Genomic DNA, 27,333 nt, shown 5'->3' on the forward strand with positions numbered 1-27,333 from the left:
TGTTCCTGGGAGGACCAGTGAGTGGGAATTCAATAAGTGTGAGGGCAGGTTGCTGTCTGCTCAACTCAAAAATCAGCATCCAAGGGTTTAGAATTGCTGTTGCTTCTAGTTCTTCTTTGCCATCTTTCTGAAGTATAATTTATAAAATGATACAATTCACTAGTTTTAGATTTTGCTGAGTTTGACAAATGGAAACAGTAGTAACCAGCACCAAAGTCATGATCTAGAGCATTTCCATCACCCCAAAAACCTCCCTCATGTCCCTTACACAGACTAGAAATTTTACTGGGAGAAGGAAGGGGATTTAAGCTCCAGTTGCTTCAGTTTTCCTGAGAAGCAGGAGGTCAGGATCCTGCATCCCCCTGTCTCCTCCCCATACCAAGAATGCTGACAGATCTTGTAATCCCAGCTGGGTCAGGTGTGTATTTTGTACCTTGTAAATTTATGCTGAACCACTTGTTTGCCAAGAACTTTCTGGGTTTTAGCACTCGAATACTCATGTCCAGAAAACTCATCTCAGATCCTAGACAAACCGGGATGGTTGGTCATGTCAGTGGCTGTGACATTCATGCCCTTGTTTCTAAGCCTGAGTTTCTTATTTTAGAGTCAGTTCTCTCATGGGAGCACAAAATAGGCACTCAATAAACAAGTCCATGGGTGGACATAAATGAACCTTATTGTAGGCGGCTGCAGATTCCTGGCCTGGAGAACACAAGGCCTGGGTTCTGGTCTTGGCTCTGCCAGGTCTGCAGTGGTATGATCCTGGAAAAGTGGTTTCTCACTCTAGGTATGTTTCTTCCACTGCAAAACAGGGGATCCTTAGTCACTTCTGCCTCTGCTGTGCCTAGCTCTACCCATCCATGGAGTTATGTTCTGATGTCACTTCCACTCAGCTTTCTCTTTCTTTCTTGCCTCTTGCCATTTCCCCCCTTCAAATATATATAGTAGGTCAATAAATTATGTAAGGGCAGGTTCATAATGGAATTGCTGATGGGCCAGGCTTACGCAGAGTGCCGTGAGAGCAAGACAGTGTGGACTTTGAACCAAGCAGCTGTGGCTGGGAGTTGGAGAGTCAAGTCTCTATCTTCAGGTAAGTGTTTGTGATTACCTGATTTGCTCTTTGTGCATTATTGGGAAGGAAGATGGTGGGGATAGGGAGCCTGCTGTTTAGGAATTTTCTTGGATGGATGAAGAGGTCCCATGGCAAAGAGGATTTTATATGCTTCTTGTCTAGTGGAGGCAGTGATTTCCAGCTGAGCTAGTGCCCAGGAAACAGCACCCAGGCTGTTATTCAGTGTTCTAGCACAGAAGAAGGAGTACAGAAATACCAGAACTGGCCCAAGCTGGACTCTGTGGCCAACTTAGGCTCAGGAAGCGGCCATTCTGTTTCTGGTTCTGCCGCATGCTGTCTGTGGAACTTGGGGCATGTTGTGTAACCTCTTTGAGCCTCTGTGTTTGTCTCTAATTTTCCTTTTTGGTGGAGAAATTCTGCACTGCCTGCTTCACAGGGTGGGGTAATTCAGTGAGATGACATAGGTGGGGGTTCACTGAAACTGAATAAATGCAACGTTGGGTGTTATCCTTACCTTGGAGGCAAATGGAGAGACTTGGGGGTTTTGTCTGCTTCTGTCTGTTCCTCCAATAGTGTCACCAATACGCCCTGACTTCCAATAAGATAAGACGGGTAGGTGTGAGGAAGGTAGTATTTCTTTGGTCAGAAGACACCACAGCCTGACAAAATTCCTGATTTCAAGAGAGCTTTTCCTTGGCAATAAAGTCTGCTCCTTCTGCCCTCATTTCCAAATTTGGGGGGCAATGGAGCCAGAACTCCGCTTCAACCCCTCAGCTCAGGCCAGCCAGATACTCTTTCCTACCTAGAGGGGGCTTTCTCATGTGGCCAAGCATCTCCCTCTGGGGCTGCAGGCCTGTGAAGGGTTAAGCGAGCCACACCCTCAGCAGGAACAGCCTCGGACTTTGTGCTGAGCAGCCATCTCTGCCTCGCCTGGCTTGGCTGGCACAGGGAGCCCTGGCTGGGGGAGGCAGGACAGAGGAAGGTCAGAATCGTGGATACGGGCTAGAGGGAGGGCAGAATCTTTCCTGTCTTTCCCGACACCATGGACAGCTCCCATTAACGAGGACGCCTCTCCACCCTTGGGGCCTGGGACTCCTATGCCCCCTTCCTGTCACACTAGGATTTCAGCTACCATTTCTCTGACACTGAAGTTACACCCTGGTTCCAGCGTGGGGTGAGTCCCGCCTTAACCTGTTCCTCTTTTCATATCTTAGGGTGCCCTATGTGGGGGCTTCTTCCCTGCCCCCCAGCCTCCAACCAATCTTATTCTCATTCCTTTCAAATCTAAATCCAAAGATGCCTTCTTCCCAGCCCTGCTTCTGCTTCTTACCTTGCCTGCCAAGTTATTTAAAATCTTAACTTTTTCTCAAATCTAGAAAATGTGGGGCGATGATAGTATCTGCTTCCTGGAGATATTGTAAGCAGCAAATGAATGCTGCTGCTGCTGCTAAGTCGCTTCAGTTGTGTCCGACTCTGTGCGACCCAGTGGACTGCAGCCTACCAGGCTCCTCCGTCCGTGGGATTTTCCAGGCAAGAGTACTGGATGAGGATGTGTAAAGTCTTTAGAGCCTGCCTGGCCCATAGTGTTTACTACCTGATTGCTGTTGGCTGCTGTAATCAGTATCCTCATAGTTCCCTCAGTTGTCTTTACAGGAAGTGATAAGTGCTAACTTTTCTTGGAGCTTGGAGAGGCAGAGTGGAGGGAGAAGGCAGCCTCTGTTCCCTTTCTGCCCCACTGTTCTTCTGGCTCTCCTCCCTTCCCCCACTCAGGTTCAGCAATGCGGGAGGGGAGGATATGGCTGTTTCATTCCTGTTAGGGAGTGTCACTGACCATTGTACTAATAGTTTTGTCCTGCACCAGGGCACCCCGCCTGCTCAGTCCCGCAGGAAAGGCTGAGGAGGGTTGGGTCTCCTCCTTAGGGAGCACCTGCCACTTGCCTACTGTGTGGGGCCGAGCCTCTCTCACTCTGCTCTTCCTTGCTCATCCCCACCAGTTACTAAAAAGCTAGGTGTGTCCCTCTGGGGCAGAGTCCATGCCAGAAGCTTAAGGGCATGGATGTAAACGTTGGGGATCGAGATAGAAAAACGGGGACAGACATGAGGCCCATCCAAAGTTCCCGATCACTGCTTGCTTGCTGGGGAAAACAAATCTCATTTTCATTTTCTTTGGGGCACTCCAGCCTTTAACGGAGGAGCTCCTGCCTCTGTCCTGGGGCTCATCACCTTGTCCAGGCCCTGTTTAAAAACTGAATCTCACTGTAACAATGAGAGGGGAAGGAAAACTTTGGAGCAACTTTGGAAATGAGTATGGGTGTGCCGGGTGAGGAAACAGGGGCTGTGAGAAGCAAGGAGTTGGGAGGGAGACGGGGCAGTGTCAGGGAAACTGGACCTGGGCCAGGGCCTCAGTGCTGGAGGGAGGGAGCCTCCAGTGTCTGGCTGTGGCATGAACTTTGCTTCCCTTTCCTCCCCAACCCTCTTCCCTGCAGAACAAGGATATTCCCCCTATTGGGGCCCTTCTTTACCCTGGTGGTTGGAGGCAGGTGGTCCCGCCTCACTCCCACCAACCCTAATTCAGGGAGCAGAGGATCCCTCCCATCCCTGGCTTCCCTGCAATCTCCACACTTAGCTTGGGCTGGTCTGGAGTCCTCTTTCAGCTGGCCAGGGGCTCTCTCCAGGGCCAGGACTAGGGGGAGGGGAAGGCTCTCTTAGGTCCTCTGCCTTCCTCCCCTAAATAGTTACTGGCTGCGAAAGCTGAGGAGACACCAACAAACTGATTCCAGGACCAATAGCTCCTCTGGACATGACCCTTCTGGAAGGTTCTGTGGGGGTGGAGGACCTTGTGCTCCTGGAACCCCTGGAGCAGGAGTCTCTGATCAGGAACCTCCAGCTGCGCTATGAAAAGAAGGAGATTTATGTGAGTGCCTGTGGGTGCCCCCGGCTGTGGATGTGTGGCCAGAGAGTTCTTGGGCCTTTCCCAGACCCACCCTGGCTCACTCCATCATCTCCCACAACTGCAGACCTACATTGGGAACGTGTTGGTCTCAGTGAATCCCTACCAACAACTGCCCATCTATGACCTGGAGTTTGTTGCCAAATACCGGGACTATACATTCTACGAGCTGAAGCCCCATATGTGAGTAGAGGGACCAAGGGAAGGTGGCAGGGCCCAGCTCGCCATGATGAGACATCCTCATTTCCTCTATCCTTTCTCCTGAAGGAGGCTCTCTAGCTGCCCCTTCCTCCCTGGCCCTTTGGAGGCCCCTTACTAGGCCTGTTGTTTGCCATGGTCTGGTCCAAGTGGGGAGGGTGAATGAGTCTGGGGAATAGAGTGAAAGATGGTGTCTTGAGCTGACCCCACACTAGTCATCACCCACTTCCTCCCTGCAAGCTATGCACTGGCAAATATGGCATACCAGTCACTGAGGGACCAGGACCGAGACCAGTGTATCCTCATTACCGGCGAGAGTGGAGCTGGGAAGACTGGTGAGGTGCCGGGTGAGGGGGGCGGGGAAGCCGTGGAGTTGCTGCTGGAACTGCCCCCTTGTCTCTCTCCAAGACAGAGCCAGTCCTGCCCCCAGACCCTGAAATTCCTTCCTGGGTTTTTCTGAGTGGTGTGAGGTGCTGCAATGAGGGAGATTAAGGGCAGTGGTGGGGATCCATGCGGGGGTTTCTCTTGCAGAGGCTAGTAAGCTAGTGATGTCTTACGTGGCTGCTGTCTGCGGGAAAGGGGAGCAGGTGAACTCTGTGAAGGAGCAACTGCTTCAGTCGAACCCAGTGCTGGAGGGTGAGGAGCCCAGTCTCTGTCCTCTCCATCCCCACCCCCACCCTACCATCCCCTGTATTCCTGAGATCACTGTTCGTGTTCAGCCTGAAAAATCTGAGACTGGCCTGATGGCTGGAGGACCTTACCCCTTCCTGTCCCTGAAGTCCTTCTCTGCCCTCAGCCACCTAACTCCTTCTCCCCTCATCTCCACAGCTTTTGGCAATGCCAAGACCATTCGCAACAACAACTCCTCTCGATTTGTGAGTGAACATCTCCTTGGCCTGGGACAAGAGGGTGTGGGGTCTTGAGAGGGAGGAACATGGCCCAGATGCCTCCTGGACAGGGTGATGAGGAAAGGCGGAAGCCAAGTCTCTCTCTGCTCTCTGAAGGGAAAATACATGGATATTGAGTTTGACTTCAAGGGATCCCCCCTCGGTGGCGTCATCACAAACTGTATGTGTCTCCCATCCCACTTACCCCCTCTCCCGCATGTCCCATGGTGTCCCTTTCTGCTAATCTACTGCTGTAGGAAGGAGGAAGTTTAGACTAACAGGCTTCCTAACCACTGGAAACACCAGGGATTAGGACAGAGTTAGAAGGAAGTTGTGGTACCTCCCAGATCCTCAGAACATTATTTTCGAATTTTCTGTCAGATCTGCTTGAGAAATCCCGTGTGGTGAAGCAACTTGAAGGAGAAAGGAACTTCCACATCTTCTATCAGCTCCTGGCGGGAGCAGACGCACAGCTACTGAGTACGTGCCAGCACCTGACATGCAGCAGAACATCCTCAGCCTCCATTCAAGCCCCAGAACCACTGGCCCCTCTGGATCCCTAAAGCCATCTTCCCTTGACTCTCAGGGCAGTCCTACCCTGATTCTCACCCACGTACTGTTGGGAACAAATCCCTTGACATCTGTGTTCTCTTCCTTTTCTGGGATTTTAGTCTAGGAATAAGCCTTCTTACCTCTTCACCACTCTTATTTCTCTGAACTGCCTTGATTCCTTTTTCCCCAATTCAGTTCAGTTACTCAGTAGTGCCTGACTCTTTCATCCCATGGACTGCAGCTCTCCAGCTTTTCCTATCATTCCTTCACCAACTTCCAGAGCTTGCTCAAACTCATGTCCGTCAAGTTGGTGATGCCATTCAATCATCCCATTCTCTGTCGTCCCCTTTTCCTCCTGCCTTCAATCTTTCCCAGCATCAGGGTCTTTTCTAGAGAATCAGTTCTTTGCAAGAGGTGGCCAAAATATTGGAATTTCAGCTTCAGCATCAGTCCTTCCAAAGAATATGCAGGACTGATTTCCTTTAGGATTGACTGTTTTGATCTCCTTGCAGTCCAAGTTACTCTCAAGAGTGTTCTCCAACATCATAGTTTAAAAGCATCAATTCTTTGGCGCTCAGCTTTCTTTAAAGTCCAATTCTCCCATCCACACATAACTACTGGAAAAACCATAGCTTTAACTAGACAGACATTTGTTGGCAAAGTAATGTCTCTGCTTTTTAATATACTGTCTAGGTTGGTCGTAGCTTTTCTTCCAAGGAGCAAGCATCTTTTAATTTCATGGCTTCAGTCACCATTCACAGTGATTTTAGAGCCCCCCCAAATAAAGTCTCACTGTTTCCATTATTTCCTCATCTATTTGCCTTAAAGTGATAGGACCGGATGCCATGATCTTAGTTTTCTGAATGTTGAGTTTTAGGCCAACTTTTTCACTCTCCTCTTTCACTTTCATCAAGAGACTCTTTAGTACTTCTTCACTTTCTGCCGTAAGGGTGTTGTCATCTGTGTATCTGAGGTTATTGACATTTCTCCCAGCAATCTTGATTCCGGCTTGTGCTTCATCCAGTCTGGCATTGCGCATGATGTACTCTGCATATAAGTTAAATAAACAGGGTGACAATATACAGCTTTGACATATTCCGTTCCTGATTTGGAACCAGTCTGTTTTAATTGTTCTAACTGTTAGAACTGTTGCTTCTTGACCTGCATACAGATTTCTCAGGAGTCAGGTAAGGTGGTCTGGTATTCCCATCACTTGAAGAATTTTCTGCACTTTGTTGTGATCCACATAGTCAAAAACTTTGATGTAAAAAATAAAGCAGAAGTAGATGTTTTTCTGGAACTCTCTTGCTTTTTGATGATCCAGCAGATGTTGGAAATTTGATCTCTGGTTCCTCAGCCTTTTCTAAATTCAGCTTGAACATCTGGAAGTTCATGGTTCACTTACTGTTGAGGCCTGGCTTGGAGAATTTTGGACGTTACTTTGCTAGTGTGTGAGATGAGTGCAATTGTGTGGTAGTTTGAATATTCTTTGGCATTGCCTTTCTTTGCAATTGAAATGAAAACTGACCTTTTCCAGTCCTGTGGTCACTGCTGAGTTTTCCAAATTTGCTGGCATATTGAGTGAAGCACTTTCACAGCATCATCTTTTAGGATTTGAAATGGCTCAACTGGAATTCCATCACCTCCACTAGCTTTGTTCGTAGTGATGCTTCCTAAGGCCCACTTGACTTCACATTCCAGGATGTCTGCCTCTAGGTGGGTGATCACACCATTGTGGTTATCTGGGTCATGAAGATCTTTTTTGTATAGTTCTTCTGTGTATTCTTGCTACCTCTTAATATCTTCTGCTTCTGTTAGGTCCATATCATTTCTGTCCTTTATTGTGCCCATCTTTGCATGAAATGTTCCCTTGGTATCTCTAATTTTCTCAAAGAGATATCTAGTCTTTCCCATTCCACTGTTTCCCTCTATTGCTTTGCATCTATCACTGAGGAAGGCTTTCTGGTCTCTCCTTGCTATTCTTTGGAACTGTGCATTCAAAGGGGTATATCTTTCCTTTTCTCCTTTGCCTTTAGCTTCTCTTCTTTTCAGCTATTTGTAAGGCCTCTTCAGAAAAGCATTTTGCCTTTTTGCATTTGTTTTTCTTGGGGATGGTCTTGATCACTGCCTCCTATACAATGTCACAAACCTCCATCCATAGTTCTTCAGGAATTCTGTCTATTAGATCTAATCCCTTGAATCTATTTCTCACTTCCACTGCATAATCATAAGGGATTTGATTTAGGTCATACCTGAATGGTCTAGTGGTTTTCCCTACTTTCTTCAATATAAGTCTGAATTTGGGAATAAGAAGTTCATGATCTGAGCCACAGTCAGCTCCCAGTTTTGTTTTTGCTGACTGTATAGAGCTTCTCCATCTTTGGCTGCAAAGAATATAATCAATCTGATTTCGGTGTTGACCATCTGGTTATGTCCATGTGTAGAGTCTTATCTTGTGTTGTTGGAAGAGGGTGTTTTCTATGACCAGTGATTTCTCTTGGCAAAACTCTGTTAGCATTTTCCCTGCTTCATTCTGTACTCCAAGGCCAAATTTGTCTGTTACTCCAGGTATCTCTTGACTTCCTACTTTTGCATTCCAGTCCCCTATAATGAAAAGAACATCTTTTTTGGGTGTTAGTTCTAGAAAGTCTTCATAGAACCATTCAACTTCAGCTTCTTCAGTTTTACTGGTTGGGGCATAGACTTGGATTACTGTGATATCAAATGGTTTGCCTTGGAAACGAACAGAGATCATTCTGTTGTTTTTGAGATTGAACCCAAGAACTGCATTTCAGACTCTTTTGTTGACTATGAGGGCTACTCCATTTCTTCTAAGAAATTCTTGCCCACAGTAGTAGATACAATGGTCATCTGAGTTAAATTCGCCCATTCCGGTGCATTTTAGTTCACTGATTCATAAAATGTTGATGTTCACTCTTGCCATCTCCTGTTTGACCACTTCTAATTTACCTTGATTCATGGACCTAACATTTCAGATTTCTATGCAAGATTGCTCTTTACAGCATTGGACTTTACTTCTATCACCAGCGCATCAACAACTGGGTGTTGTTTTTGTTTTGGGTCCATCTCTTCATTCTCTCTGGAGTTATTTCTTTACTCTTCTCCAGTAGCATATTGGGTACCTACCGACCTGGGGAGTTCATCTTTCAATTTCATATCTTTTTCCCTTTGCATACTCTTCATGGGGTTCTCAAGGCACGAATGCTGAAGTTGTTTGCCATTCCCTTCTCCAGTGGACCACATTTTGTCAGAATACTCCACCATGACCCATCCTGGCTTCTTGGGTGGCGCTAGTGGTACAGAACCTGCCTGCCAATGCAGGAGATGCAAAAAACAGAGATTCAGTCCCTGGGTCAGGAAGATTCCCTGGAGAAGGAAAGGACAATCCACTCCAGTGTTCCTGCCTGGGAAACTGCATGGCAGAGGAGCCCAGCAGGCTACAATCCAAGGGGTTTCAGAGAGTTAGACACGATTTAGCGACTAAATCTCCTCTTTTCCCCCAAGCTGGCTTCAAAAACAACACTTATTTCCATCTGCCATGCTTTTCTACCTTTAATTTAAGGGACTTTATCCACAGCTCAGCAGGAGATCGGACAGGATGTTATAAGTATTCAAGAACTTCCAATGAGCTCTAGTTGAAGTTGTTTTGGGTCTATATCTGTCTCACCCATGACCTTGTCCTTGGTTTTTTTCTTCTTGGATAGTTCTATGGAGGTTCCATTCATTCATTCATCAAATATCTCTTGAATATCTAGTATGCTTGACCATCCTGCTAGCTTCTAAGGATACAGAGTCGAGTAAGACATGGACCTTGTCCTTGAAGAAGTCTTCTTCTAGGGATGGCAGATATGTGAGCAGATACATCACAGTGCAGTGTGGCTGTTGCCAATATGCTGTGCAGTTGGCTATAGGTGCAAAAGTCGTGGAGCACCATGCTTTTTCTTAGGGAAGAGACCATCTCAGCCTGGATGCTGGCTGGGCCTTACTGCAGGGTCTGATGGGACTTTAAGCCCTGCCAGAGTTTCCTCTCTAAATCCCACCTCTGGCTGTGGGCACTGTGGATATCTGATGCCTAAGAACTTATGGCTTTGATTTCTGGTTATTCTGTGCTGGACTTGTGCCTGCCTCCTTTCACCCTCCTGGAGATCTCTATGGTTTAAGAGCCCCCGCAGGTATCATCTTCCCTCCTGGTTTAATAGTCTTGATTGTATTCAATTTGTCTGAATCAGACACTGGAGTCTTGCTCTGGCTGATTCTTGCTCATTGGTTTGAGGCCGGGTGGGGCCTCCCTTCCTGGTGTCATCATCCCAGGGCCTTTCTGACTCATTCTCCTTCCAGACACCCCTCTTTATCAGCCTCCTGTTTCAAAATTTTTGTCTCAGGGGAAGCTGCCATTAAACTCTACTTTGAGAGTCACTCTCTAATTCTCAGATCTTTTGAGTAACAGATAACTGATACAATTCAAGCTCTATGATTAATTCATTCTTTCCCACCTCAGTGAATGGCTTTGTCCATTCCCTTGATTCATTTATTAAAAGAAAGTTCTTGCATGCCAGTCAGGCACGCAGAATATGAAGATGAAAAACACAGTCCCAACACACAACCTGTTCATTGGTAAGAGGAACAGGAAAAAAACCCAAAACCTAATCCATGATATGTAGTCTGGGGTAGGGATGCACCATGTGGAACACAGGAGAGCCATTTGGCTCAGCCCCAATCTGAGAAAACCTTCCAAAAGGGGGTCTGGTTTGGGGAACATAGTGTCTGCCACTTGATTGGTGTTTTGTGAACAAATAATGAATGCCCCAACCTGGGCAATGGGCAACGTGTGGAGGCTGGGGGTGGGTGGGAGATAGGTGCTCACCCTTCTTTCCTCGCCTTTGTTCTCCCAGAACCACTGAGAACTGAGCAGCATGGAAGGTTTGCTTTCTGGTTTTATTGTTTAGAACCCTGAGGGTGGAGAGAAGAGTAGAATGGGGCTTTTATTTCATAAAAGTTGGGGAAAACCTCAAGGATTATGAACACCCACTTCCCTGGTAGCTCAGCTGGTAAAGAATCCACCTGCAATGCAGGAGACCCTGGTTCGATTCCTGGGTTGGGAAGATCTGCTGGAGAAGGGAAAGGCTACCCACTCCAGCATTCTGGCCTGGAGAATTCCATGGACTGTATAGTCCATGGGGTTGTGAAGAGTTGGACATGACTGAGTGACTTTCACTTGCAAACCCTAGATACAGCTTAAAAAACTAGTCTATAATCATAAGAATTAATGATCCCAACACAAAGAAGACACAGGGAGAACCTAAAACAAAAATGGCTCCTCTGAATAAATGAATGAACCAACCTAGAGCAAGGGCCATGAGGGTCAAGGTTGGAGGACACAGAGAGCCTGTGTACTGACCCTTTTCCCTCATGCTGGTCCTTGCAGAGGCCCTGAAGCTTGAGCGGGACACAGGTGGCTATGCCTACCTGAACCCAGACACGTCCAGGGTGGATGGCATGGATGATGATGCCAACTTCAAGGTCCTCCAGGTGGGTACCCAGGATGGGCCATTAGGCCAGGCCCTGAGTCCAGGCTCTGGCTTTGGGAAGGGAGGCAGGCATTGGACTGGCCTGAAGTTCAGCTTCCAATTCTCCTTTCTTTCCTAGAGTGCAATGACTGTGATCGGCTTCTCTGAGGAGGAGATTCGGCAGGTGCTAGAGGTGGCGGCCCTGGTGTTGAAGCTGGGGAACGTGGAACTGGTCAACGAGTTCCAGGCCAATGGGGTACCAGCAAGTGGCATCCGTGATGGGAGAGGTCTGCACCCAACCAGCTCCCTGAATCTCCTACTGCAATTTCTATTCTCCCACCGTCTTCAGCATAATAGACTTCACTTGATTAAGCCCCCTCTGCCCACTCAGAAGTTCCTCCCCAAACATACTTATTCAGAATGCCCTGTGAGACAAATTGGAATGAAGTGTGGATATTTCATAGACCTTGGTTCTGGGACTCTCTGAATTCTCAGTGGATTCTTTGCAAAAATGGGATAATTACACTCATTTCAGGAGATTCTCATATTAAAGGAGATAATACATGCAAAGTGCCAAGATCTCCCTTCTCTCCTCCTCCTCCCCAGATGGCCCTCCAAGGCCATATTCTGGATGGGCTGTAAGGACTTTCCCAGTAAGACTCAGGAACAGCAGGCCCCCAGCAGTTTCACACGTCAACCCTCCCTCCTCCCCTGGGAGTAAACCCTCTCTCAGGCCATGTTGTATTTCCTCATCACTCCCAGGTGTTCAAGAAATTGGGGAATTGGTGGGTTTGAATTCAGGGGAACTAGAGAGAGCTTTGTGCTCAAGAACCATGGAAACAGCCAAAGAAAAGGTGGTCACCGCACTGAATGTCGTCCAGGTGAGGGGCTCTTGGGGAGGAGGCTGGGTTCTGAGTCTGTTCTGTGGCAGTCACACTAACCAGCAGCCCCGCCCTCCAGGCTCAGTATGCCCGGGATGCTCTGGCTAAGAACATCTACAGCCGCCTTTTCAACTGGTTAGTGAATCGAATCAACGAGAGTATCAAGGTGAGAGATTGCCCTCCTTCCTCGATGATCTCCTCTGCCTGCCCTGTGCCTTGGGTTCTGAGATGGACCGAGGAAGAATGATAGTGTGTTTTCTTTTATCTACTTATTTTTGAATTTGTGTTATTTTGGAAATACCTCTTTTTTATTTTTTTTTAATTCAACTATCTGGATTCTCTATCAGCTGCACAAAGATTCTGAGCCTCAGTTTCCTGATTTGGGAAATGGACACTAACATTTACATGTTTCCCAAGATTTAGTGAGGATCACTAAATTAAGTGCTTCCTTGGTAGCTTGTTCGGTAAAGAATCTGCCTGCAGTGCAGGGGGCCTGGGTTTGATCCCTGGGTAGGGAAGATCCCCTGGAGAAAGAAATGGCAACTCACTCCAGTGTTCTTGCCTGGAAAATCCTACAGACAGAGGAGCCTAGTGGGCTACAGCCCATGGGGTCACAAGAGTCCTACACAACTTAACAACTAAACCATCAGTGATGATCAGATAAAATTGTGTACGTGATTACCATATACTCCAGGAATTCTACTCCCAGGTATATATCCAAGAGAACGGAAAACATGTCCACATAAAAGCTTGTGCGTGAATGCTCATAGGGGCATTAGTCATAATAGCCAAGAAGTGGACACAACCCAAATGCACATCCTCTGATGAATGGATAAACAAAATGTGGTGTATCCATATAGTGGTATATTATGTGGCTATGAAAAGGCGTGAGGTACTGATACAAGCTCAACATGGATGAAGTTTGGAAACATGTTGAGTGAAAGAAGACAGACCCAGAAGGCTACATTTTATGTAATTCCATTTATATAAAATGTCCAGAATAGGCAAATCCATATGGATGGGGAGTAGGTCCATGGTTACCAGAGGAATAGGGAGTGACTGCCAATGGGTCCATGTACAGTATTTCATTTGGGGGTGATGAAAATAGTCTGGAATTTAGTGGTGATGGTTGTACACTTTTTGAATATACTAAAAAAAAGCAACCACATCACTGAATTGGTATACATTTAAAGGGTACATTTTATGGTGTACAAATTAGGCCAAAATAGAGCTATTGTTTAAAGATTACAAAAATAAAAAATAAAGAAATAAAAATTACATACACGAAAGTGCCATCAATTTAGAAGCTGTTACTGGAAGGCAGCAGGGTAAAATAGATTTGAATCCAGATTTGGCAGTTGTTTGGCTACGCTGTGCAGCATGTGGGATTTTAGTACCCTCCGGCTCCCCCCTCCACCCTCCTGCCTCTAGCAGGTATTGAACCTGCACTCCTTGCCGTGGAAGCATGGAGTCTTAACCCCTGGACCAGGGAAGTCTCTTAGCTCTTTTGAAGTTTGATTTTTTTCACTTGTAGAAAGGGAATCATCACACCTTATAGGGATATACAGATTAATGAAACAAGATCTTAGGATTTTTTTGTAAAATGGTCTACACATATAAGGGATGGTTATTTTCCTGGGATTTTAATGCTTTTCTACTTTGTGCCATGGGAGCATTTTCTTGGAATCTATTTGCATCTTCCCTTCCCTCCTTCCCTCCCTCTTGGCTGGTCCTTCAGCCTGTAGAGGAAAAGGGAGCATGAAGTCACCCCAATTCCTCTCCAGCATGGTCAAGTTCACTCGAGTGCTGTCTGCCCCCTGCTTCACTCTCATCCATCCAGAGGGGCCTAGGCACATGTGCAGAGGGCTGGTCCTCAGATGTATCTTTTCCTCCTCTTCAGGTGAGTACTGGGGAGAAGAGGAAGGTCATGGGGGTTCTGGATATCTATGGCTTTGAAATATTAGAGGTGAGAGAGCTCCAGCAACCTTAGCACCCTGCTTCCTGAGGGTGAGGGGTGGCAAGCTCGAAGCGGGGTATGGGAGAGGGGAGGTCAGGCCGAGATGGAGGAAGCGTTTTGTGCTGAGCTGGTCTCTCTCTCTCTCTCTAACCTGTGTACCCACCTCAGGATAATAGCTTTGAGCAATTTGTGATCAACTACTGCAATGAGAAGCTTCAGCAGGTGTTCATAGAGATGACACTGAAAGAGGAGCAAGAAGAATATAAGAGAGAGGTAAATGGAGCCTTCCTGCTTGCCTTTCTCTCAGATGATGTAAGGCATATGCCAGACCTTTTTCTCCTTTGTCACAATTTCCTCTCAATTGTCCCCAGATGGGAACACTAAGGACAGAAAGTTTCCCTTGCACAGCTGAATATGCCAGCATTACCAAGAAGCCCTAACTGTCTGCTCTCCACCCCCAGTCCCCCCGCCCTTCCACTGCAGGCCAGGCGAGGAAGGGGGCAGATTGATGGGAGGGTGTCAGGGCTAGGTGGGAGCGGAAAGAGTCCTGACAGGAGCGAAGCGACAGCTGTGCTTGGCCCAGGGCGGACTGTGAGCCGCATTCAGAAGGCGCATTTCTCCTGGGCTTGCCACCCTACCCGTCCCTTTTGGTGCCCTTCTCTGACATCAGAATCTTTGTCTCCTCCAGGCTGGACTGATGTCGCTGTCGTCTTTTGTAGCAGTCCGATCCCAGACTTCCTCTTCATAAGTGCCCTGTGGCTCAAAATTTCCACACTCCTTCCCCTGGTCCCCATTTTTCTGTGGCTAAGTGTTAGAAAAGCTCTCTGATGGAGCTAATTCACTCCAAAGTGTGAATGGCTGTGTCTCACTCATCAAAGCCCTCCCAGGGATGTTCCTTGTGAACTCAGGAACCTGCTGTGGCAGCATTTCAGGCAATGTGGTCACGACTCAAAGGTTTTTAAAAAATTTTCTATGTTTTGACTTTAAGAACTTATATTATCAAGTAGATAAATTGCATCCATGCTTCCAGATTCAAAAAGCTTAAAAAGGTGTATAGAGAAAAATCTTCCTCCCACCCCCTTTTAGTTCTCCCTCCCATCCAGAGGCAACTGAAGTCAGCCTCCTTCCGCAGCAAATCTGTAAATACATTTTCCCACAAGATTTATTCAAGCAGCCACAAATACACTCCATTCTGCATCTTGCTTTTACCAGTCAACAAGAGACCTTTCTATATAAGTTCATAAAGATGCTTCTCTACAGCTGCCTAGGATTGTAAGGATATCCTCATTCATTTAACCAGTTGGGAGAGGTATCTGGGGGATGAAGCGGGAGGGCAACTTTACTTAATTCCACTCTGTATTCCCTAAAGACCTGTGAGGGAAGAAGAAGAGAAAGGCTTGTGTTCCCCAACCACACCTGGGAGTGGCCTGAACTGAGGAGGTCTGGCCCTTGGGTGGTCAGGGGGTGTCTGTAGGCCTGATGCCCAGGAAATCTCTTAATGACCGATTCATGGTCTTTCGGTCCTCTGCTTCTATACCATTCTTGCTTTTTAAGAAACAAATTATACAGCTCCAATGTATCACGTGAATCAGTGGTTCTGAAAGTGTAGTCTTGAGCCAGCAGCAGCAGTGGCCCCTGGGAACATATGAGAAAGACAAGTTCACAGGCCCTGTCCCAGGCCTGCCAAGTCAGAAACTGGGGCTGAGACCCAGAAGCCTGTGTTTTAACAAGCCCTCTCAGCGACTGGGATGAACGCTTGAGTCTGAGTATCACTAATGCAGGTCTTTGAAGATGCATCCAATCAGCTTTGTTGGTTGATAATAAGCCTTTGGCTTACTTAAGTGCTTTTGTTCTATGGTTTGTTGCCAGAGCGGTATGGCAATTTGCTCTTCCGCATACTCAGGGATCCTTTCCCCCTTTCACAGTGGGGTAATTCCAGTCCCAGTCTTTACCGAGCATATTACTCTTCCCTCCCCAACCTACAGCACCCCCAGGGCTCTCTACACTGTCTCACCCCCTCTCCCAACTGCTCTGGGTCCTCCCAGACACCTGTCTACCCACCCCACAAATTCTCCATCAACCCTGGAGGGATGAGGGTATAATAGAAACCACACCAGGGACCCTGTGAACTATAGGGCTTTCTGATGGTCCTTGGTGGGGTGAATGAAAGGGGGCCTGGTTCTGGTGGGGTCTTGGAAGTTTCATCTTGGACCTGCTGCATGTAATTTTTCATGTCTCCCCTTGCCAGGGCATACCGTGGGTGAAGGTGGAATACTTTGATAATGGCATTATCTGTAACCTCATTGAGCATGTAAGTTCTGCTCTTACCTCTGGGACCTCCCGCTCCAGACTGCTTGAACACCCTTCCCCTGTCTGTCTCTCCCCCTCCCACCCTACTTGATAAGAATGGTAAGGAGGGCAAAGGATGCCCTCCTTAAAGAGGGGCGGCAGTGAGGTGTGGACATCTTAAAGGGCAAGGTCTAGGTTGGGCTATTCTTCTTCCCCTGGCCAGAATCAGCGAGGCATCCTGGCCATGCTGGATGAGGAGTGCCTGCGGCCTGGGGTGGTCAGTGACTCCACCTTCCTAGCAAAGCTGAACCAGCTCTTCTCCAAGCACAGCCACTATGAGAGCAAAGTCACCCAGAACGCCCAGCGCCAGTATGACCACAGCATGGGCCTCAGCTGCTTCCGCATCTGCCACTATGCCGGCAAGGTGATGTGACAGGCCTGGATGGTGAAGATTAGGGTCTGGGCACAGACTGAAGACAATGCGGGGAGGCACTGGGGGAGGATGGGAACCAGGAACATTCAGTGAGACTGGGAGGGCCAAGTGCACGTCAGACAGTATGGCGGAAGCTCCAGACCAGTGCTGTTCCTGCACAGGTGACCTACAATGTGAACAGCTTCATTGACAAGAACAATGACCTACTCTTCCGAGACTTGTCCCAGGCCATGTGGAAGGCCCGGCACCCGCTCCTTCGGTCCTTGTTTCCTGAGGGTGATCCAAAACAGGCATCTCTCAAACGCCCCCCAACTGCTGGGGCCCAGTTCAAGAGTTCTGTGACCATTCTCATGAAGAACCTGTATTCCAAGAACCCCAACTACATCAGGTGACATGCTGGGCACATAGGGGAACATGCTGCTTTTGCGATGACATGCACAGGGTCCATGCATGGTAGAACATGTACATGCGGGGAGGGGGGCTCCCTGGAATAAGGGTACCAGAAACCCTTTCCTCATGGAGAACAGCCCACTGAGCAGCCAAATGTCCTGCAAGGGGGAGAGCAGTGTGCTCAGGCAGCGACATGCTCTAGTGAGTGAAACTGGGAAGGCTAGTGTATCTGCTTTCTCTGGAATTTTTCAGCTAAGGAGTGTGGGCTTCCCAGGTGGCACTAGTGGTAAAGTACCCACCTGCCAATGCAGGAGATGCAAGAAATGCGGGTTCGATCCCTAGGCCAGGAAGATCCCCTGGAGACAGGCATGGCAACCCACTCCAGTATTCTTGCCTGGAGAATCCCATGGACAGAGGAGGCTGGTGGGCCACAGTCCATGGGGTTGCAAAGAGTCAGACACGATTGAAGTAACATAGCACAAGCACAAGGGGTGTAGAGACTAGGATGGGTGACACTGGCAAGGATGGACCTCCTGCAGCCTGGGCCCTGCCCTACCTCTCATCAGGTGTATAAAGCCCAATGAGCAGCAGCAGCGAGGTCACTTCTCTTTTGAGCTGGTAAATGTCCAGGCTCAGTACCTGGGGCTGCTGGAGAATGTGCGGGTGCGACGGGCAGGCTACGCCTACCGCCAGGCCTACGGGTCCTTCCTGGAAAGGTACCGATTGCTGAGCCGGAGCACTTGGCCGCGCTGGAATGGTGGAGACCAGTAAGATTCAGTGGGAGACTGAGGGGCAGGGCGGGGCAGTGCAAGGAACCTGTGGGGAGGAGACCCCTCAGCAGTGCCATGGGCATTGCTAGAGTTTGGCAAATGGCTACTGGGGGACATGAATTGAATGATGACTTTTCAGAGGCTCTGAAGTCTATTGAGCCCCGAGCTCTTCTCTCTTCTTAGAAGAGGTAGAGGAAAACTGGGAGAGGCTCCTCCCCTGGGATGCCCCTGGACAGCTTTCTTCACCTGACTCGGCAGGGAGGGGGTCGAGAAGGTCCTGGGGGAGCTGAGCATGTCCTCAGAGGAGCTGGCCTTTGGGAAGACAAAGATCTTCATCAGAAGCCCCAAGACTGTGAGTTGCAGGGGGCACTTGTGTTTGGTGGGGCTGGACAGCGGAAGAGTTGGAGAGCCCACCTGAGTGAGAGGCTGGGTGAGGGTAGCTTCTAGAACCTGGAAGGGATAGTGGGTGAGGACGTCTTTCTGCAGGGGTTGTATCCCTGGGAACTGACCCCTTGGGGCCCCAGCCCGCCTGCCCTGGGCCCTGGAAGTTAGGTGTGCTTGCCTTGCCAGTCTGAGCACCTCTACCTGAAGCAGGGCTCCTTGAGAGTCATCTGTCTGAGTGTCCAAGTCCTAGTGCAGTGCCTGCTCAAGAGTTAGGGCTCATGGATGTGTGGATAATTAAATGAATGGATGCACAGATGAGGAAACTAAGAGGACAAAGGCATGATTGAATAAAACACTGGCTGGGAAGCCATTGGTGCCATGGGTTCCCCCTAGGCCAGCCTCTCTGTGCCCCCCTGCACCTCTCCACAGCTTTTCTACTTGGAAGAGCAGAGGCGCCTTCGACTCCAGCAGTTAGCCACGCTCATACAGAAGACATACCGAGGCTGGCGCTGCCGCACCCACTACCAGCTGATGCGCAAGAGTCAGATCGTCATATCCTCCTGGTTTCGGGGCAACATGGTACCAGTTATCCCTGAAGTTCTATCCCCCTCACTCTGATATGAGAGCAGGAAGTAGAGAGGTGGTTCGGGAGGTGGAGTTTCTCTAACAGGCTCATTGTTTCTACAGCAAAAGAAACGCTACGGGAAGATGAAGGCGTCAGCGTTGTTGATCCAGGCTTATGTGAGAGGGTGGAAGGTAATAGGGAGGGGAGAGGGGTTTCATCCCCACACATGGCTCCCTGTGCCAGCTACTACTGGGGTGGGGGGAAGAATGTGTCATGTTCGGCCCTTTAAGACCCTATAGACTATAGCCCACCGGGCTCCTCTGTCCATGGGGATTCTCCAGGTAAGAATACTCAAGTGGGTTGCCATGCCCTTCTCCAGGGGATCTTCCTGACCCAGGGGCTGAAACCACAATGTCTCCTGCATTGGCAGGCGGGTTCTTTACCACTAGCGCCCCCTAGGAAGCCCAGGGGTGGCAGGGGAAGAGTAGCAGAGAGCAGATCCTGCCCCAATCCAGGACACATCTCTGTGTGACCGCACGTCTGTGTCTGGGCGTGTTTCTGAGTCTGCTCTGTGTGTGTAGGGGAGCATGGATGCATCTTGGGGAGATCTGAACACATATCTGGGTGTGTTTCTGACTTAGCTCTGCCTTCTGCTCTGAGTGGCCTCCTGGTTGCCCACTTGTGTGACTTCACTCTCTCCCTCCAGTTAAGAGTCTCAGCTCTTTACCTTACTCTGTTCTTTGTGTGATTGAAGAATAGAACCTCTTCTCAGCCTATCTTCTATCTTCCAGGTAGAACTCACTATCTTTACTTTGGCTCCGTTCTTGTGTGTCCCTGCCAGGCCCGAAAGAATTACCGAAAGTACTTCCGGTCAGGGGCTGCCCTCATCTTGTCGAATTTTATCTACAAGAGCATGGTAAGTGGTGGGGGTTGAGGAAGGAAACAGGGCATTGAGGAGGGAGGGACAGGTTGGGAAGAGGAAGTGTGTGGGGCTCAAGATGAGGTGATCTGAAGCTTTTCCCCAAGAGCCTCCTCTGTCTGCTGCTGCTGCTGCTGCTGTTTACTCGCTAAGTCTTGTCTGACTCTTTGCAACCCCGTGGACTATAGCCCACTAGGCTCCTCTGTCCGTGGGATTTCCCAGGCAAGTTTACTGGAGTGGCTTGCTATTTTCTTCTCCAGGGGATCTTCCTGACCCAGGGATCGAACCTGAGTCTCCTGCTTGGCAGGTGGATTCTTTACCACTGAGCCACCTGGGAAGCCCCTCCTCTGTCTGTGAGGGGATAGGGCTGTAGGAGGAGGGCCCCAGTGCCTAGGACCCAGGAATAGAATCAGGGCACGTTTTGGCGTGAATGGACACTGCAGCAACCTGTGGCAGGAAGGGGTCCCAGCACATCCACTGACTAGTCCATGGTGAACAGGCTGGAGAAGAGACTGGGGCTGGGTGGTTAATGAGAGTTGAAGAGTCTGAGCCTCATGGAAGAGCAGAGAGAGGACACACACAGGGTTAAGTAACCCAACCTCCCGAAATTCATTTTAGGGTTGAGGGGGTGATGGTGGAGGAATGGTATCTTCCTTCTATCACTTCAGACACTGTAGCAGGCGAGGCTGGAAGTGAACCTCAGGAAAGATCTTGATTCAAGAAGACTCAGGTCGGGGTGAGCAGGAAGAAGTCAGGAGCAGGCCTGGAGGTTCAAACTATGAACAGTTTCCAGTGAGAGGAAAATGGGGACAGAGAGGGGTGATTGCCAGAGACATATCTCCAACAGTGATGGTGCTTCTGAGAAGTGTTGGAGGGAAACCAGACGGGGGGAGCAGGACTTCCAGTGAGACCTTGGGAAATACCAGAGAGAAGAGCAGGCAATTTTGGATAGAGGGCTGGAGTGACTCTGAACTGACCTCGGTTGCTTTGGTCATTGACGGTTGTGAGGACTCTTACTGACTTTGCTCACAGAGTCTTGAGATGCAGTCACTGGTGCTCCTCTCTGTTCCCTTGGCTGAGGTGAGGGATGGGGGCTCTGGGCCTCCTCCTCGCCTCCCTGAGTCTTCACTGTGTCCTCCGCCCTCTCTCAGGGAAGCTCCGCCGTCTTCCTCCTGGGCCTCTTCCGGTGCCGGGCTCTCCTCAGGCAGGCTCCAGCGTGTCTGCCTCACCAGAGTACGTGCTTTCCTGCTGCACACCTGAGCCTGCAATCTGATTTTGCTCTTATCACCTGATTGACCTCTCATCTACCTTCACTCTCACCTGCGTATTATCAGGCATCTGCAGAATGTCACCACAGGAGCTGCTGGGTTTAAACCAGCATTTCAGTAAATCAGACCCACTATGGAATTCTGCTCGCAGGGAGCCATTGGGCACTGATTGCCCCAGTGTTTCTGACTAGGCCATTACCTTGCCTATACTATTACCTACTTAGCTAATGCTACTAATGCTAATACCTGCTTTTTTTTTTTTTTTTGATCACTTAACTGTACACTAAGCCCTTTACAAGCATTAATTTGAATGGTTTCAACAATCCTGTGAGGTAGGTCCTCACATTTCCCCCATTTTATTCTATTTTTAATTAATTTATTGAACTTTTTTTTTTAAAAAAGCACAAAAACCTTACATACTAAAATTGTACATATCAAGTATTGGTCCAATCTGATATTAATCTATTTACAATTAAACAGCACCTGAAGATCCCCTGGAGAAGGGAAAGGCTACCCACTCCAGTATTCTGGCCTGGAGAATTCCATGGACTGTATAGTCCATGGGGTCACAGAGAGTCGGAAATGACCAACTGACTTTCACTTTCACTTGGTTTTCTCACCTAGGTTAGGAAACACTCCCAGAGAATTTTATTCAAAGTATGCATGCTAAGTCACTTCAGTAGTGTCTGGCTCTTTGCATCCCTATGGACTGTAGCCCACCAGGCTCCTCTGTCCATAGGATTCTCCAGGCAAGAATACTGGAGTGGGTTGCCATGCCCTCCTCCAGGGGATCTTCCTGACCCAGGGAATGAACCTGTATCTTTTATGTTTCCTGAATTGGCAGGTGGGTTCTTGCCACTAGTGCCACCTGGGAAGCCCATTCGAAGTATATGGTCCTTTAAAATAAACCCATTTTATTGTTAAAAACTAAGGCCCAGAGAGGGGGCTACCCTCGTAGCTCAGTCAATTAAATAACTGCTTGCAATGCAGAAGATCTGGGTTCGATCCCTGGGTTGGGGAGATCCCCTGTAGAAGGAAACGGCAACCCACTCCAATATTCTTGCCTGGAGAATCTCAAGGACAGAGGAGCCTGGCAGGTCACAGTCCATGGAGTCACAAGAGTTCAACATGAACATTTCACAGCTGGTGTGTGGTAAGAGCTGGGATAAGCACACACTTAAGTGTGTGTTTAAGTTTCAGGAGAAAAGGTCATGATAACTGTGACCTACTTTAGGATGCTATAGTACCCAAGATTTGTACATATATGTGTATTTATATATTTATGTGCATTTGAATATAAGTGTGTGTTAGAGAGAGTGCAAAGATAGGGTAAGGTACTCTCAGTATGTGAATTAGTTAAGAAGTATATATTATTCAGATGCTCACTGTAATCTTTTTTCAACTTTCATGCAAATTAAAAAATTTTCAAAATAGGAAAATAAATTGTATTACATTTTAAAAATTAAACAAATCAAAATGTAAACTCTTAAGTCAGATTATGTCACTCTTCTTCTAAAACTCTCTAATGGTGTTCTGTTTCAGCCAGATTCGTGTCACAGCCTACAAGGCCCTTTATGATCTGTCTTTGGCCAATGGTGTTCTGTTTCACTCCATATAAAAGCCAGATTCGCTGTCACAGCCTACAAGGCCCTTTATGATCTGTCTTTGGCCAACCAATTTTCCGATCTTCTCTCCTCTCACTCAGCTTAGGCCAGTCACACTGGCTTTCCTTCTGTGTCTGGAATATGCTACCTCTCATTCCTGTCTCAGGTCCGCTTCTTTTGTATCATAGCGCACAGAATTCCTTAATGTTGTGTTCTGTGTTTATTTGCTTGTGGGCTGTCTCCTTCTCCAGTCCCAGTAGGACATACACTCAGTGAGAAGAGACTCTGTTCACTCTGTTGACTGCTGTGTCCCCATACTTAGAACAGTATCAGCACAGAGCAGATTCTCAATGATGTTGAATGGTAAAACCACCCAGGACCTGGGATCCTGACTCCCAAAGACTTGCCCTATAGAAGAAGGGGAAGAGTGCCATGCAGATAACAGTAGCACAAAACCCAGAAGTATAGACAAAGTACTAAGGGACTTCAAAGGAGAGACACCCTGGCCCAGGGAATCTGGGAGGGCTTTGAGCTCCGTCTCAAAGGATAAGTAGAATCTGGGTTGGCAGAGTTGAGCTGATAGCAGCATTAGCAAAGGCAGAGAGTGGTAATACATGGGCTGGGCAGAGGGCAGGGCAAGGAGTCCAGTCTGGTTAGTGTGCCAGGGTAACACAGGGGATCCCATGACAAGAGGTTGGATTATAAGTAGAGGACTTTGAACAGAGTCCTAGAGACAATGCAACCAGGACACTGCCAGGTTGCAGTGTTGGGCTTGACTGGGCAGAGAGGAGGGAAGATTTGGTACCTGTTCAATGGCTAACACAGTGGGGCAGCCACCTGTAAACAGTTCAGAGTCTTGAGAATAGGAAACTGCAGGAGTAAGACATTAAGACCAGTTTTCATATTGGCTCCTCCTACCTCACTAAAATGGTTAGAAGGTATCTGCTTGGATCTAACCCATCTCTCCCTTCCATCTCCCATTCATGCTCCTGCCGCCCAGCCTCAAGCCTACATTCACACTGAAGGAGAGGGGGAGTGGACTTGCCTCCACCTCCTCAGCTCTGCTTGCTGCTTCTCCTTGTGGTGGCCTTCCTCGTTGAAGGGGCAGGATCTGGGTGCAAGTTTACCTATCAGGAGGTCTTCTCATAATCTCACTCCCAACCCCCTTGTTCCCAACCCAGGTACAGAAATTCCTCCTGGGGCTGAAGAACAATTTGCCTTCTCCCAGCATCTTGGACAAAAAGTGGCCATCTGCCCCTTACAAGTACTTCAACACAGCCAACCATGAGCTCCAGAGGCTCTTCCACCAATGGAAGGTGAGTGGGGCCTGGGCAGCTCTCCTGGCACCCGGGCAACTCTTCTCTTCATCTTTTTTCTCTTTTCCTTCCTCTGATTTTCCTCTTCTGCCTCCCTCTTCCACTCCAAAAAATTTTTTTGTTTATGGTGGTAAAACATAACATTTACCACTTTAACCAAGAAAAAAATTCTTTTGGTCACACCCCACAGCATGTGGGATCTTAGTTTCCTGACCAGGGATCCAACCGGGGCCTCCTGCATTGGAAGGTGCAGTCAACTACTGGACCACCGGGAAGTCCCCATTTTAACCATTTTAAAATAGACAGTTCAGTGGCATTAAGGGCGTTCACACTGCTGTGTGACCATCACCACCATCCATCTCCATACTTTTTTTCATCATCTCAGACTGAAACTCTGTACATGTTAAGGGAAAACCCTCTGTTCCTCCATCCGCTCAGTCCCTGGAACTCATCATCTACTCTTTGTCTCTATGAATTTGACTATTCTAGGTACTTCATATACGTGAAATCACACCACATTTGTCCTTTCATCTGGCTTACTTCACTTATCACAGTGTTCTATTCAGAAATACTCTTGCGCTCCTGTCTGGGACTATGCCTGAGGCTGTGCGCTGGGTGCACCGCCCTCCTGGGGCTTGAATGTGATAGTTTCCATTCCCTCCCCCAGCACCCCACAGCTCCCCCCTCCCCAGTGCTCCTCCAGCCCTCTCCAAAGTGTCTGCTCCCTGTCCTTTCAACTCTGGCTCTTTCCAGTCCCTGTGCCTCTCCCCACCTGTCTCTCAGCATTCGCCCCACCTCACACCCCAGCCCTGCTCTCTTCCTCCACGACCTTAGCTCCTTCCCCTTCCCCATCACAGTGCAAGAAATTCCGGGATCAGCTGTCCCCGAAGCAGGCAGAGGTCCTGAGGGAGAAGCTCTGTGCCAGCGAGCTGTTCAAGGGCAAAAAGTCTTCATACCCCCAGAGGTGAGGACCTCCCAGACCCTGTGCAGCTTCATCAAGAGCAAAGAGAAGCTTCCCCAGGAAGGATAATGCTGTAGTCCTCAAACTTCAGTATGCATCGGAGTCACCTGGTAGGCTGGATAACAGCCAGATGGCTGCGTGCCCTCCACAGAGTTTCTGATTTAGGAGGTCTAGGGAGGGGCCGGAGAATTTGCCTTTCTAACCAGGTTCTAGGAGATGCTGATGTTGGTCCTGGATGACATCTAAGAGCCGCTGAGACAGAGGATGCACTGGAAGATGAGGGATGGAGATGGGAGGACTGAGATGGGAACTCCGTGGGGGAGGTGCAAGGACGTTGGGGGTCCGAGGTAAGGACCTTGTCTCCACTGTATGCTTTCTGTGTGTTTTCAGTGTCCCTATTCCATTTCACGGTGACTACATCAGGCTGCAAAGAAACTCCAAGCTACAGAAGCTGAAGGGTGGGGAAGAAGGGCCTATTCTGATGGCTGAGACTGTGATGAAGGTCAATCGGGGCAATGGCAAGGTGAAGGCCCACACCCTGACCCCCCTCCCCCACCCCCGCAGCCTGATCCAGAGCCCTGGCTGGTCGCCGGAAGGATGAGGACTAATTGCCACCTTCCCTCCCCTTTTCCTCTTCTGTCCCTAGACTTCCTCTCGAATCCTCCTTTTGACCAAGGGGCATGTGATCATCACAGACACCAAGAATCCTCAGGCCAAGACTGTCATCCCACTAAACAGTTTGGCCAGAGTGTCGGTCACCAGCTTCAAGGATGGGCTTTTTAGCTTGCATCTGAGCGAGGTATCAGAGCTAGGTGGGAGCAGAGCCCAGCCTGGAGAAGACGGTGGGCATAACAGGGCCAGGCCGAGCTGGAGGCGAGGGGGACCAGACCTCTCACTCCAGGCCTTTGATATCTCCCAGGCTGCTCCTAGGAGAAAAAATGAGTCCCTTCCCTGCTGTTTTCTCCCCTCCCTAAGATCTCCTCTGTGGGCTCCAAGGGGGACTTGCTGCTGGTCAGTGAGCACGTGATTGAACTGCTGACCAAAATATACCGGGCTACGCTGGATGCCACGCAGATACAGCTTCCGGTCGCCGTGACTGAGGAGTAAGGCCGTGAGCCGGGGGTGAGGGATGACTTGGGACAGACGACCAAGCTGGTCACTGTGACCGGGAAAATTTGGCCTGTCAGAAAGTGAAGCGTACTGTGTCAGGTCAGGGCCACCCAAGTTCTCTGCAGCCTCGAGTCTGCTGGCATAGGGGGCTGGGGAGTAGGAAGGGGGAATGTACTTGCCTCAAGCAGGGGAGGGGAAGCCACTGTGAAAATACAGGAGTAGGGGTGAGGGGACGAGGGTGCTAGCTTTGCCTTTCTATCTGTTCCTGCTCCAGGTTCTCAGTGAAGTTCAAGGAGGGCAGCTTGACGGTCAAGGTCATCCAGGGCCCTGGGGGTGGTGGGACTGGCAAGCTGAGCTGCAAGAAGAAGGGGAGTCGTTGCCTGGAGGTGACTGTACAATGAGGAGGTGCCGCAGTTTCTTCCTCCTGGACGGGCACCGGCCCCACCCCCACCTGCCCACCTTTGTGGGGGATCTCAAGTCTGAACCCCCTGATGGGCTGTGGGGTCGGAGACTGAAGAACCCTTGAAGAGGACCTTGCTTCTCCCAAACCTTCCCAGAACTCTCTCCAAAGTTAGCTTCCTCCCACCCTCAGCCTCTTTGCCCACTAATAGTATGACAAGAGACTTCGCAGATGTTTGATCATGTGGGTAGGTCCCTATTCCCGCATCCTTCCACCAGCTTGTACTTAGATCCTCTGCCCCCTCCCTTTCCTCTACTGGGGCTCCTTGGAGCCAGATAATGCAGACAATAAGAATGAAAAAGAAGGGAAATTGTCTCCGGGGCTCCTTGACCGGCTGAGCTCTGGCGGGGTCTGGAGAGACTGGGATGGGGGCAGGGCAGTCCAGGATGGTGCTCAGGTCGCAGGTGGCCAATGAGCTGATTCATTAAGTGCGTCCCTGGAGGGAAGAAGTGAGGATCTCTGTCTCATCAGATATTGGGATCCTTTCGAGATTTAGCCTGAAAGGGGGCTCAAGGCTGGGGGGCTCATGTGAGCCGAAGTGAGCAGGGTCCATGGCTCCATGCATGGTCCCCTCCGTCCCAAGCTCAGCACTGGACTTCCTCACACCTGCCGCCTGTAGCCCCCTGCTTTTCCATGCACCAGAGATGTCAGGCTGCTGCCAACAGTCACCTTGCTAATCACTGCCCCACAGCTGGGGCCGACAGCTGGTGGCACTTGACAGGGGGCCGCTCCCCCGCCCAGACGCTCTCATCCCCATGACTGACGTCTTCCCTCTTGCCTTCATTTGTTTTCCATGTGTCATTGACATTATTTCTTTCTTGGTTTCCAACTGTCTCACA

The 27,333-nt window shown here is 49.1% G+C and overlaps 1 protein-coding gene across 1 annotated transcript; it reads left to right on the forward strand.

Annotated features, from left to right (window-relative positions):
* On the forward strand, positions 2,009-26,804 carry MYO1A (myosin IA). Its single transcript, XM_005680314.2, has 28 exons — positions 2,009-2,246; positions 3,808-3,986; positions 4,090-4,205; positions 4,461-4,555; positions 4,752-4,856; positions 5,049-5,095; positions 5,225-5,288; positions 5,489-5,587; positions 11,106-11,209; positions 11,327-11,474; positions 11,950-12,068; positions 12,148-12,234; positions 13,969-14,034; positions 14,194-14,298; positions 16,274-16,336; positions 16,538-16,738; positions 16,909-17,135; positions 17,704-17,904; positions 18,166-18,259; positions 18,721-18,870; positions 18,979-19,047; positions 19,698-19,772; positions 23,829-23,963; positions 24,821-24,927; positions 25,315-25,447; positions 25,571-25,723; positions 25,900-26,027; positions 26,309-26,804. Exons 2-28 carry the CDS (start codon positions 3,873-3,875, stop codon positions 26,433-26,435), a joined length of 3,132 nt encoding a protein of 1,043 aa, XP_005680371.2. The 5' UTR covers positions 2,009-2,246; positions 3,808-3,872; the 3' UTR covers positions 26,436-26,804.

This window comes from Capra hircus, chromosome 5 (genome assembly GCF_001704415.2).
Source record: "Capra hircus breed San Clemente chromosome 5, ASM170441v1, whole genome shotgun sequence".
Lineage (NCBI taxonomy): Eukaryota > Metazoa > Chordata > Mammalia > Artiodactyla > Bovidae > Capra > Capra hircus.